This window comes from Psammomys obesus, unplaced genomic scaffold (genome assembly GCF_907164565.1).
Source record: "Psammomys obesus unplaced genomic scaffold, mPsaObe1.curated_primary_1811, whole genome shotgun sequence".
Classification (NCBI taxonomy): Eukaryota; Metazoa; Chordata; class Mammalia; order Rodentia; family Muridae; genus Psammomys; species Psammomys obesus.
The window spans coordinates 19,372,794-19,387,099 of NW_026596117.1; the positions used below are offsets into that span (position 1 = coordinate 19,372,794).

The 14,306-nt window shown below is 39.4% G+C and overlaps 1 protein-coding gene and 1 pseudogene across 1 annotated transcript in view; both read right to left on the reverse strand.

Annotated features, from left to right (window-relative positions):
- Positions 1 to 14,306, reverse strand: part of Slc30a9 (solute carrier family 30 member 9) — a 53,350-nt gene that overhangs the window by 3,082 nt on the left and 35,962 nt on the right. Inside the window, exons 12-17 of the mRNA XM_055629219.1 lie at positions 14,151 to 14,190; positions 12,052 to 12,123; positions 11,509 to 11,616; positions 9,755 to 9,920; positions 3,443 to 3,572; positions 665 to 778 (exon numbers count right to left, since the gene is read on the reverse strand). Of these exons, the coding sequence (XP_055485194.1) occupies positions 665 to 778; positions 3,443 to 3,572; positions 9,755 to 9,920; positions 11,509 to 11,616; positions 12,052 to 12,123; positions 14,151 to 14,190 (630 nt within the window). The remainder of the gene's footprint in view (positions 1 to 664; positions 779 to 3,442; positions 3,573 to 9,754; positions 9,921 to 11,508; positions 11,617 to 12,051; positions 12,124 to 14,150; positions 14,191 to 14,306) is intronic.
- LOC129692751 (40S ribosomal protein S2-like) lies at positions 12,821 to 13,775 on the reverse strand (annotated as a pseudogene).

The window sequence follows — 14,306 nt, forward strand, 5'->3', positions numbered from 1 at the left end:
CCATACACATAAAGTGGAAGTAAGTCTTTTTTAAAAATACTTAAAGCAATACTACTAGTAACATAGCTAATAAAGTGCAAATATTTCCAACTAAAGAGAAAAAAAAAAAAAAACAAAACAAAGAATGATGTAAGGGAATGTTTAGCACTATAAAACATGCCCTTACATTAGTTTTCAAATTTTTGACTAAAATCTGACGATTTCTTTATTTTTCTTGATAATTTTTCAATTTTTCTTCCCCCCTCCCCCCTCAAGACAGGGTTTCTCTGTGTAGTCCTGGCTGTCCTGGAACTCACTCTGTAGATCAAACTGGCCTCAAACTCACAGTTTGAGTACTGAGTACTGAGATGAAAGGCATGCACCATCACCTCCTGTGTCAAAGTATTTTCTATTTAAAGACAAAATACTTTTTACTATAATACTTAGTACTATGCCAAGTACGAAGAACAGTAATAAAAATATTGAATTTGGAGTTGAACAAGAGGTTCACGCCATTATTCTCCACATTACTGGCTGAGTTACTTAACTTCATGAATCCAACAAAGTTTTTATGGGGTAAAAGAGAGTGCACATGTATACATATGACACTTAGCATGGTGCCTACATGGAACAAGAACTCCAAAAACAGTTATCAGAACACAATTTTTTGACAAATAGATCTTACTTTCAGCTCCTTCTCAAGCCTGTCTACTTCAGCTCCTAGAGTATCAATAATGTTTTCTCCATGTTTAAGCATAAAGGCTTCTAACTGTTCAGGAGTTTTCACTTCTTGAATTTCCTATAAAGATGAAAGCAGAAAAACAAATTTAAAGTTACAATGGTTTATGCATAGTTTGTAGCACCATTACATCTAATGAAAAATAAAAAGCTTACGCCAAGGCACTGAATCACCTGCTTCTAAACAATTCCGGAAGAATGTAAATAATTCAAAGTAGATTAAGTCACAAACTGTTCAGAAAAAAAAAATGTTTTTATGATAAAAGGATTTTTTTTTTTTTTTAAACTACAAGATAAACAGCATACATAGTCTCAGGGATCCCAGCTCTGGAGGTAAAGACAAGAGGATAAAGAACTCACAGTCTCTGGGTGTAGTGGGGCATGCCTATGATTTCACTGAGTTGGAGGCCATTCTGGTCTACATGGCTAGTTCCAGGCTAGCCAGCCTACCATAGTAAGACTCTTGTCTTAAAAAAAAACAAAACAAAACAAAAAAAAAAGATGCAATAGAAACTTCTATCTGGAATGCGGGAGAGAAATGGACATACTCTGGAAGTTAGGTTGGTTCTATATATGGAAGCTGAAGAGTATGCATTTAGTAGTCTCCACATCTACCCTAAGGAGACTTACACACATGACCTACGACACAGGTATGAAATGCCACGGACGTTGCTTCTTTTTCTTTCTGAGACAGGATCTTACTACGTAGCTCCGGATGCCACAATATCATGATCCTTCTGCCTCAGTCTTTCAAGTGCTATGATTACAGTTTTGTGCTATCACACCTAGCTTGTAGCATTGTTTCTAACAGCTTAACATGAAAAAGAGCATAAATCTTCACTCTAGAAATGGGATATGCAAACTGTAGCACATCATATTGAGAGAATGCAACAGTAGTAAATGACCCCAAACCATATAAACTAACAAGGAATCTCAGACATGCTGCTATGCAGCTGTATAGTCATACAATATGAAACCATTTATATATTATAGATTTATACCATACACTGTGGAACATTCAAAATGTAATATATTATGCTAAAAACAGACTAAAACTCAGAATGAAAATGACAGGTATCAAATTCAGCATATTTAGTTTGGGGATGAAAATGAGATTTAGCTAAATAAGTAAGTAAGTAAGTAAGTAAGTAAGTAAGTAAGTAAGTAAGTAAGTAAATAAATAAATAAATAAATGAGAGAGACTTTTTGTCATGATTTCTTTTAAGACCTAAAACAAACTAGTACATGCTAGATGCCTCTAATCTGAAAATCAAAAATGTTCTGAAGTCTCCAACTCTTGTGGGCACTGACATGACACACATTTGGGCAGGGATCTAGCTCATGGTGTGGTGTGTGCACACAGCCCTATGCTTGGCCCCAGCATGTACGCTAAGGAGCAGTGACACGGTCCCCAGCACACATGGTAGGCATGGCAGCATGCCTGCAACTGCAGCATTAGGGAGGAGGATCAGAAGCTTCAGAAGTTCAGTTATCCTGAGGGACACAGTAAGTTCGAGACCAGCCTAGGCTAAACCAGACCATGTCTCCAACAAAGAAACAAAAGGACAACAACAAAGTCAAATAACAGGCCTTTTGACTTTTGGACTAGGAACATACAAATGTGTTAAAATATTAAAAAAAAAATGAGATCATAAACATTTCACGTCCCAGTGTTTTCTATAAGGATACTCACCCCGCATAGCAAATGTAAAGGTGTGACACAACCAAGTAGTAACATTTGTCCTGTTGACTGTTGGCCTCTATACATTGTCTCTTAAATTACAGCATTACCCTTTTATCTTTGAGGTTTTGTCCTAGTGTCTAGAGGCTGCTAAAACCACACAGGGAAGATATTAAATATCTTATGTTTGTTTTTTTTTTTTAAATTTACTTCTATTTTATGTGTATTGGGGCTTTGCTTGCACGTGTATCTATGTGAGGGTGTCAAATCCCCTAGAACTGAAGTTATAAGTAGTGTGAGCTGCCACGTGGGTGCTAGCAATTGAACCTAGGTCCTCAGAAAGAGCAGCCATTAGCCACTGAGCCATATCTCCAGCCCCAAGTTTTTTTTCATATAAAAAATTATCTAGGATGAAGTTGAATCAATTAAGCACATATGGCAATAATAACAAAGTAGAACTGAAATAATATACCTGTAATGTAAGTTATGTGAACTTCCTCTTCCCCTTCCCCAGCTCAGCTTGGGCAGCGCCTACAGATTGGACATGCTTGGAGAAGGGATAATTCATGTCTTGGGAACTAACAACTGTTCAGAAGGCAATTTGAAGTTTATGCTCATTTCTGGAATTTTCTACTTATCATTTTTGGATTCTGGTAACTTAACCCACAGAAAATAAAACAGTCAGGGAGATAGGTTCTGGAGTCAAAGATTAGATTCATGTGACTTCATATATATGGTTCTGAACTCTTAGACAAGCTAACTAGTGTTTTGTCTAAGTTTCCCTGAATGGTAGAATCTAAGTGTTATTTCATCACCATACAGGGCTGTTGAGAGCAAATTAATAAAACACGTAGCAAGTATTAACAACTTAATGACTAAGTTTGTTCTTTTGGCTGTCTCCTCTGACCTACTACAAATACAAAGTTCTCTCATCAGACTTGGGAACTAAGAAGTTCATAGCTCAAGTGACTCTAAGACCATAAAGACAAAAAGTGTCTTTAGAACTGTGGGCTACAAAAGAAAATGATGAATACATAAACTTACTTGCAGCATGTGGTCAAAATCTTGCTTTTCCAAATATGATCGTGTAACAACTCGTCCATCAAAATCAACTTCAGCCTTAAATCTGACTTTTCCTAATCCCAGATCTGTGGCTTTCACATCATGAATTGCCCTGCAATGAATAACAACTCATGTAAGCCTGAGTGTAACACATCCACCCTCTCTCGGCAGAAGTCCAGCTTCCCCAGCAATGCTGCAGAACACTTACCGCCACGCTCAGCACTTTTCTAGGGCCAGCCATATGTTTTGGTGCATAATGACACACAAAAGTATAAGCCAAATCAATACTGTTTTATAATACCATGTGTGAATTTTAAAGCTTGTGTATAAAAAAATTCCTAATTCCTAATTCTCTAAACTATTATCAAATTAATCTTATAAGCCTTTCCATAATCTAAACACTTGCCAATTTCCTAACATTTAAAAATCAAAATTTTTGTTAAAAACAGTATTTATGTGCGCACCAATCACACTTTTCTTCCTGCCTTCTTTTCTCTTCTGTGGTGATGAGGTTCAAAGCAGGGCCAGTGCACAGCAGTGCAAGTGAGCTACACCACAAGTGTACCAGTGGCTTGTGTGCTGGCTGGCATGCAGGGTCTTCACACAGCCCCGCAGCTACTGATAGAATGGGGTGAATCAAATGAATGCACAGGACTGGTGAGGGCAATGATGACTGAGCACATGCTCAGTGAAGCACAGACTGTAAGGCAGCCATTTAAGGAAGGCTCCAATAAAGACAAAATGCAAGGTAGCATATGCACTTACAGCAGTGATTTTCTCAAGGTCACTCAGCCAGTGCACAGGCAGAACACAGCTCCCACATTGCACATACCCAAGCCCAGGAGTCTACTGCACCTCTCTGCCTCCTACAAGGGAAGGCAGATGATGCATCAACCGCACTGTTTTCCTCCAACCCTAACTCCCTAAGAGCAAATCTTCCCTGGGGAATTGTTGAGTAAGCCTCTACCTGTGATCAGTCTAATCTACTTTAGAGAGTATATAAGAAATAAAGCCTGGGTATGGACAACATTCTTGAGCTAGAATGCCACCATAAGAGACTCTTTGTGCTATCAGAACACTGGATTCCAATTTCTGAATAATCTTGAGCACTAACTGAGTCCAAGATTTCTAATCCACAGAAAGAAGCTTTATCAACTCTCTGAGATGATCTGAGAATAAACAACTCAATAGTTATAAAGTTAAAGACACTCAAGTTAAAAATAAAGCCTGCCCAGATTGGCAAGATGGTAACTCATTTATTTACTTTTTTGCATTCCATCCTCACAAAGCACTGTGATATGTCTTTCTTTGTTTAATACTTAGATAGCAGCTAACTCTATTCTGCTGTAGCTGTTCCTTATGTCCTTGTACCTAACTGCAGATAGATCTGAGATGTTCTTGCTGATCAGTGTGTCCTTTATCCTGTGTGATCAACTCTCCTGGAATATGACCCACTTCTAGGCAGAGAACAGATACAGGCAAGAGATGAAGTGTCATTTCCCATATCAGACAGGCTGTCTGTTGCTCTTTAACTGTTCACACTCAACTCTATGTGCTCCATCAGCTCACCCACTACCATGCTGGAGTAGCAAAGGATCTAATCCTGCCAGCATCAAAGAGTTGACAAACGGCTCTTTCCCAGGACACCGTCAATGAACACCTTGACTACAGTCTGTGAGAAAGACTGAAGCAGGGAGCTGCATAAGCAGGGCCTGAATCTCTGACCACAGATACTGTCAGATAATAAATGCTGCAGATAATAAACCTCTAAGCTTTGAGATAGATGTCATACTGCAATACTGCAATAGGTAACTAATATATTGTTTAAAAACAAAACAAAGCTGCACGAACTTTGCTTATTAACGTTGATGGTTTCCATTGATATAATCCACATATCTTCATTCTTGTAGATAAATCACATATGCTACTCTTTCATCTTTTAAGATTTCTTTTAAGGGCTGGAAAAATGGCTAAGGGGTTAAAAGCACTGGCTGCTCTTCCAGAGGACCCTGGTACAATTCCCAGTACCCACATGGCAGCTCACAACTGTCTGTAGCTCCAGCTCCAGGAGATCTGATAACCTCACACAGACATTACATGGAGGCAAAACACCAATGCAGATAAAATAAAAATAAATCATTTAAAAAAGTTCTTTCTCTAGCTTTTAATTAGAATAACGGAAATAAACAAAAAATGGACAGAAATAAAGTAAAATAAACAAAAAAATGGACAGAAATAAAGTAGAAACAATAACGGCTGAAGACTTCAATAACCTTCTTCCAGAAAAAAAAGGGAGATGATCAATAGAAAGACTGAAATTTTTGAAGGCTATAAATCAACTAACCCTACTAACATCTACAAAACATGCCTGTCTAGCAGAGTTATTTCAAGTGCACATGAAATATCAACCCACACAGAATCTATGTTAGGTGAGGAGCCAAACTCAGTAAAGTTAAAAGGACAGTGACAGGAATATATGCTCTGACCACTGTGAGGTAGGAAACAAATTGATTCATAACAAAGACATTTGAGAGAGTTGCAAATGTTTAAAAACCGACATGCCCCCTAAACACACACATACACACCCCAAAAGGGAAATTTGTATGTTGGAAAAACAACTGTACTCTTATGATGGTTACAAACGGAGGATATGGAAAGCAATCTAGAAGTTTATAAATAGATAAATTGCTACAGGCTGAGAAGGGAAGGAGGAGAGGGGAAAATGGAGAGAGACTGTGATAAATGACTACAGGGATGAGTGGAATGGAAAATTAACTTAATATTCTATAGCACAGTATATACAATACTTACAAGTGGCAATAATTAGTTGTATATTTCAAAAAATGCTAGTTTGAGACGTCAAATGTTCCCAATGAAAAGAGTTAAACGTTTAAGGCAATGACTACTGGATCTGATCATTACATGCTACACACATCTGTGAAATGTTATACCTTGGTCCTTAAATCCATACAATCATCATTTTGTTAATTAAGAACAAAAAAACCTTTAAACAAGCAAAATGAGAAAATGCTTTGAGAGAAGAGAAAATGTTAGGAGAACAATGCCTGGGTGTGGAGAAAGCAAAGGCAGAGACAACTTCTATTTATGAAATGTCTGCATTAAAAAGCTAACAAATGAACTTGAAAACTTACCCTATTACCTACGGACAATGGAAATAGAGCAGACTAAACTAAAGCAAGAAGGAAGGTAATAATAATGATTAAAGAAATTAGTGAAAAGGGAGATGAGAAAACAGAGACAGTCAATTAAGACAAAATCTAGTTGTTTAAAAATCAAATTGACTCTCTGAGATAAGCTGGAGGCAGGGAGGCTACAGAGAAGACATGGGGATGTCTCTAGCTAAGCTTTCTAGCAGTGGGGGGCATGGAGACTAAGGAAGCCATCTTCTGGCCAAACAGGACTTAGAGTGGAGGGAAGAAAACAGCAATTCACCTATAAAACCTTTGACCCAAAATTTACCCTGTCTACAAGATGGGCAGAGATAAAGATAGAGCAAAAACTGAGGGATTGTCCAACCAATGCCTGGCCCAGCCTGGGTCCCACCCCATTAGAGAGCCAACCACTGACACCATTAACAAACTCTGCTATGTTTACTGACAGGAGCCTAGCATAACCATCCTCTGAGAGACCCCACCAAGCAGCAGACAGAATCAGATGCTGAGACTCACAGTCAAGCATTGGGTGGAGTTCACAAAGACCTGTGAAAGAGTCAGGGAGGCTAGGATAGAAAAATTGGGAGGGGAAAAGAACAACACAAGAAAACCAACAGAGTCAACTAACCTAGACCCATGGGGGCTTACAGAGATGGAAGCACCAACCAAAGAACATATATAGACTGCACCTAGGCCTCCAACACAGATGTAGCTGATGGGCAGTTTGATCTTCATGTGGGTCCCCCAGTGAGTTGAGTGGGTGATGTCTATGACATAGACTTTTGCCTGGTTTTGATCACTCCCCTCTAATGGGGATGCCTTTCCCAGCCTCAGTGGATGAGGATGAGCTCAGTCCTAATGGGACTTGATGTGGTAGGGTGGGTTGGGGGGAAGCTCCCCTGTTCTGAGAAGGGAACGGGGTGGGGGGGGAGGTAAGGGGTAGATGATGGGATGGAGGAACAAGAAGGAGAGAAGGGAGGGGCTATAATCGGGATGTATATAAATTAGAAATAAATTAAAGATATATTTTAAAAAGAAAACCAATTTTGATAAATACTTATTACTTTTAAATAGTGTATATGTATGTAAATATGGAGACCTAAGCTAACAGAAACAAAAAGCAATCAGAAACAAAAGATGTGACGTTACTACCAACCTTAAGGAAAACTATTTCAAAGAATCACGTGCAAAACCCCACATATCATATATGTAATAGGAATGTTGGTATAATGTTCTTGTGGAATACATACAATTTACCCTTGTTCATTCACATGCTGATTTCTCTACCCCACTATCTGGTTTCAATCCAGCATTGCATTGTGATGCTTATTCTAAGCATTGCCTGTCTCAAGTTTGTGTAAACATGCCACCATTTGTTCTCTGTATTTTCAATAAAACAACCAGCCAGTGCTGTGCAATGGAGAGAATAAGGTGGGACATCCTGGTTTGGAGGGGAGTAGAAGGAAGCGAGTGGGAGGAGTGGGAGAGCAGAGTCGGCAGGAGAGATGAACCAGACCTAAAATATGACTAAAAGAAATATAATGGGTAATATCTGGATGGGAGGAAACTATGTGGGCTTGGAGGTTTAGAATGGGGTAATCACTGCCCAGCATTGTGCTGTAGGTTAACTAAATACATACATCCTAGTCTCTGTGTGCTGATTTGAGTATAAAGCTGGTTTAAGAATAACCGTTGTTTAACTAAAAGATAAATAATAAATCTAGAAAGACACAAGTTTCTAATGCAAGTTTCTAGCTCAGTAAGAAATATCAGAGTGACTTAATCAGCAGGTCCAAGGTCCAAGGTTTGTAACACAGTAAAAAAAAATCTGTAATAGAATGTGACAAGTAAGGGCATTTATAAAAAAAACAGCAAAAAACCAAACCAAACAAAAAAAATAAATAAATAAAACAAAAACAAAACAGATTCATATAAAAAAAGCTCATGTCCATATGGCTTCACTGATAAATGTTACCGAAGAATTCTAAAAGAAATTACTGTTGGGCTGGAGAGATGGCACGGTGGCTAAGAACACTGGCTGCTCTTCCAGAGGATCTGGGTTCAATTCCCAACACCACACGCTGACTCACAGTCATCTGTAACTCCAGTTCCAGGGGAGAAATGCTTTCTTTTCACCAATATGGACACTCATGTACAGCACCGATAATACATGTGGGCAAAACACCCCCCCATAAAATAAAATTTAAAAAAGAAATAAATATCAATTCTTCATACACTTGCCTCATAACAGACTTCCCAACTCACGCTATAAAGTTAGTAGTTTAGAGAAAGTATTAGTAGAGCTTATTTCACATGAAATAACTAAGTCTAACACCAATTTTAATATTCAACTTCAAATTACAACCTAACTACTTTGTAATTTAGACATATAGATTTTAGAATGTAAGTCAAACAATTACTAATTCTGGCATACAGGACAATTTTAAAAGTTCAAGGGTCTCAGTTGTAACACCCCATGTACAGTCACGCTGGTGTGTAATTCCTCAATACAGCAGTGGAAGTTGGGGCTTGCAGAGTGGGGTTGGGTGGAGCCTTCTCAACAAGACTAGTGCCACCTCTGAAGGACGCTGAGTTCTTGCTCTTAGGACTGCAGCTCCAGGAGCCAGCTGCTTCAAGCCTTCTTCCCCTATTTTCTCTCAAGCTACATGAGCTCCTGCTGGAATGGGAACTTCCCTGCTTTCAGAACTGTGAGTTAAATAAACCTTTTTTCTTTAGAAATTCTCTACTCTCTGGTATCCTGTTATAGCAACAGAACTACACTAAAAACCAAACCAGAGAACAGACTAAAGACTTTCCCATTTTAAAGTTTGAAAAGATAATTGTATTTATTAGTTTTTCATCACTGTAGCCAAATATCAAATATAATAATTTGAGGAGGAAAGATTTATTTTTGGCCTGTGGTTTTGGAAGCTTTAAAAAAGGCAAGTGTACTCAACTACGTCTATCTTCATTACAGCATCACGACTTAGCCACAACGTACACAAGTTGAAGACTTGTATGTAGGAATCTTAGAAGGGGTTTCCTACATACACTTTCTTCCCTGAGCGACAGTCACTGTTTGTGCAAGCCACCCAAAGAACATTAATTAGCCAAGGCTGACCTTACTGATGGGTCGCTCTCCAGGAGTTCAGTAAGCCGCTGTACTTGATCTGGTTGTATGGAGCGTCCTAGGAGTGCCTCTGTGTTAGTGTAGATGAGGAATGCCGAGACCACACCTAGTAAGGTGCCCACACTCAAGGAACCCAGGCTGTCATACAATGGATTGCCTGGAAGAATCACAGAAGAAACCAAAACATTTCCTATTACTGCAGTGAGCCTTAGACAGCAAAGAACTTGAAATTTACTCCTGATTCCTTTAGTTACTTCTTTAATGACCGCTAGGGGTTTACTAGTCTGTAAAAGTAGTTGAGGCATAGTGGTGTATGCCTTTATCCTTAGCACTTAGAAGAGGTAGGTAGAGCTCTGTGAGTCTGAGGCCTGCTGGGTCACTCTAGGGAATTCTAGGCCAGCTAAGGCTTCACAGTGAGACCCTATTTCAAGAAAAAAAAAAAAACAAAAACAAAAACAAAAACAAAAAACAATAAAACTTTCTTAAAATACAAAAACAAATGCACTTTAGTGTTTGAGTGTGTGCTCACCCATGCACACCATAGTATGTGTGTGGCTCTCAGGAGAGCCACTGGGGGAACCTGATTCTTTTCTTCCACTACGTACATCCCAGGGGACAAACTCAGGTCATCAGCCTTGGCCTCAAGTGTCCTTAGCTGTGGAGATATCTCAAATGGCCCTTATTTAACTTTTAAAACAGGAACAGCAACAAAGACTTTGAGTCCAGCATTTGAGAGACAGGCAGACGGAGCTCTTCTAGGTTCAAGGCCAGCCTGGTCTAGAGAGCCAGGCTAGCCAGGGCTATATAGTGTAACCCCATCTTGAAAGAGAGAATTGTTAATTAACAATTTATGACCAACCAGGCATGGTGGCACACACCTCAGCACTCGGGGAGAGAGAGGCAGGTGGATCTCTGTGAATTCAAGGCAGCCTGGCCAGAAAGTGAATTCAGGACAGTCAAGGCTACCCTGAGAAACCTTGTATCAAAAAAAACCAACCAAACAACAACAACAAAAACCAATTTATGACCAAAAGCAGGGTAAAGATCAACCAGGACATCCACTGATACTTTCTGAACACTTCAGGGAAGGTTAGCCCTAAGAGAATCTGACCTCACAAGCTGAGTGAACACAAAATGAGTTTTCTGTTCTAATTTACCTTCTGGCCCTCAAAAGACTTAACCAGCTACCAAAATGTGTGGGGAAGAGCCTGAAGAATGAATGACTATGAAGGCAGCAGATCATTCCTGGTACCAGGAGCAAGAGCTATACATACATATTTCTCCATACATATATGTTTATTAAAGTTAGACCTCAAAGTGATGGGTTTTTCATACACATGTCATCACATCAATCCTTATTCACCTTCCCAGCCTGCCTGATGGCCCCCTCCTTCCTTCTGAAAAGCTTTCACATGAGTTCTATTACTTTCTCTTCCCTTCCTTCTTCTTTTGTAACAGCTTTTCCTCTCTGCTAATGGTGTTCCTCCTACTTTCAACACCACACACATACACACATACACCTAGATTCTGTGGATGAAAGAAAATAGGCAGTATTTGCCTGAACCAGGCTTATTTCACTAAACATGATAGATAGTTCCATACAAATATACAAATAAAAAAATTAGTATGGAATTAACATAATAATAATCTACTGGCTTAAAATTACTCAGTGATATGGCCTAATCCCCATATATTAGAGAACTGGGTAATAGAAGAAAATCATGTAAAGTTTAGGAAATATTTACCTGTTATAGAGGTAAGGCCCATGCAGGTAGCCGCTATTATCACTCCTAAGACAGCTGCAGTATCCTCCAATAGTATAACATTTGTACTTGGATCACGACTTTCCATGACTTAATCATTGGGACACAGACAAAAAAGGAAAAATTCTGAAATCTTAATTTGACAATCAGAGGTCATAAAAAGTGCTGATTTAAAAATCAATCTGTTAAATTAGCAAAAGAATGTATGAGACCATAGTTTTAAAACTTTTTTTATCTTAAGTATTAATAATCACTTGCATAGTCAAATTACCTTTCAAATTATTCCAGGCACATGCGGAAGTACAACAGCTCACCTAAGTCAAGTCTAGACAGAAAGCATCCCTGTGCTCCAATGTGTTATCCCTATGCTCAAAATTCTCTTTTTAACAAGTGGGTTTGCCTTATGAGAGCCACACAGAAAAGAAGTGAGCATGTTTTATTCCATCTATTGGTAACAAAGCAATAGCACTAAATATTTTAAGCAAATAAAAAGAAGAAATAAAAACCTAGTTCTAAACTACATACCATATTTATAAAATGTTGTTCCCTTGGCCTGAGCCTTCCTGCGGAGTTCATTTATGGCAACAAGAAGTGTTGCTGAAAGAAAAGCATCCTATCAGCAAGGAAGAAACTTCATGTCTCCAAACTTTAAAAAAGGCATTTCAAAAGATAAGTAAGTACAGCACATTAACACCATAGCAGGCAATAAGAAAACCCTATATTAACAGTCACCATGACTATTCTAATTAACCATTACAATAAAATAGATCTCCTATTTCAAATCTTATAATGGCTAACCATAATTACTACAGCAATAGCCTTTGTCAACTGAGCGGCCACTGTTGGACAGGTACTCATTAAGCATAGTCACCTCTGCTCCTCCCAATCCTTGGAGGTCTATCAATTAAGGAAAACCACATAAATATGTTCAATTATAACATGCCATAGAAACCATATTAATTTAAAAATAGATGAGGAATTAAAGAGGTGGCTTAGGGAGTAAGAGCTCTGTAATCCTGATAACTGGAGTTCAGATCTCAGCCCTCACGCAACAACCACCAGACACCCTGCAAACACCTGTAACTCCAGCTCTGAAAGATCCGGTGCCCTCTTCTGGCTTTTGTATGCTCACAGGTGCAGGCACCCACTCAAACATGCACACACACCTACATACAAATAAATACAAACTCTTTTTAAAAGATGGCTGAAGGGAATATCAAGAATAGAAAATGGTAATTGTTTAGGGATAAGAAGCACTGAGCTAGGTAGTTTATGTTTGTTTTTTTTTTTCCAGATTTAATTCACTTTATTTTTCTTGTATAAAAACCCTTATGTGGTAGCCACAGCTGGAGCCTGGGTCCTCTGAACAGAGACTCTGGTATGGGTTTTCACAAGATGATCAGTGAATTCCTGATAAGGGGACTTGGTGAACACAGTCTCTTTCCAGAGGTCAGGGGTCAGGTAGCTATAAGTCTTGGAGATGGCATCAAAGGTGGCCTTGGCAAAGTTGCCCAGGGTGGCAGTGCAGCCCCTGGCTGATGTGTAGCAGTCATCAATACCGGCCATCATCAGTAGCTTCTTGGGCACAGGAGCACAGACGATGCCAGTGCCTCTGGGGGCAGGGATAAGACGCACCAAAACAGAGCCACAACGGCTTGTCACCTTGCACGGAACAGTGTGGGGTTTGCCAATCTTGTTGCCCCAATAGCCTCTTTGCACAGGGACGATGGAAAGCTTGGCCAAGATGATGGCTCCTCGGATGGCAGTGGCTACCTCCTTGGAACACTTAACACCAAGACCAACGTGACCATTGTAGTCTCCAATAGCGTCAAAAGCCTTGAACCTGGTCCGCTGGCCAGCCCGTGTCTGCTTCTGCACTGGCATGATTTTTAGTACCTCATCCTTTAGGGATGCACCCAGGAAAAAGTCGATAATCTCAGATTCCTTAATGGGCAGGGAGAACAGGTAGATCTCCTCCAAGGACTTTATCTTCATGTCCTTAACCAGGCGGCCCAGCTTGGTGACAGGGATCCACTCCTTGTCTTCGGCTTTACCACCACGAGCCCCGCGGCCCCTAAGACCGCTGCGGAACCCTCCCCCCTCGGAAGCCACCTCGGCTTCCTAGTCCTGGGCTGCCGGGCCCTCCCGGCCCTCCGGCTGCACCAGCGTCACCCACCATTTGGTCTTTTCCCGAAGAAGAAGAAGCAGTTGATGTTTTTATTAGCAAGTATGTTTCAATATTGTTGAAGCTGTATTTCAGAAATTATTCTTTTTTGTTTGGTTTTTATTTTTTTAAGACAAGGTTTCTCTGTGTAGCCTTGTCTATAAAAATTATTCTTATTGTAAAGAGACTTTTTTTCTGATTAACACTGCTAAAAACCAATTTAGAAAATTTCCAATGGTTTGAGCAATACAGACTACTCATGATCATAGCCTATTCCTCTTGCCCTCATCCATTACAGCAACAACCAGAGCATTACACAAACTTTCTACCTTGAAAAGCAGACAAAGCTTAGGTTCCTCACTCCACAGGACTAACTAACAGAACTTGGCAACTATAACGAATGTGTTGTTGAGTATATAAATCACTAGACTGAAAATAAATACTCTGTGACAGTACATACCTCCTTCAGATACCAAAGATCCTGCTAAAATATAGTATGCCTGGAAAACAAGTATTAAAACAAATAATGAACCAAATATTTCACTAAGGATTGCAGCAGCTCATTATGTACAACTTGTAAAATATAATAAAACTGAAATATAAGTTCTGAGATCCT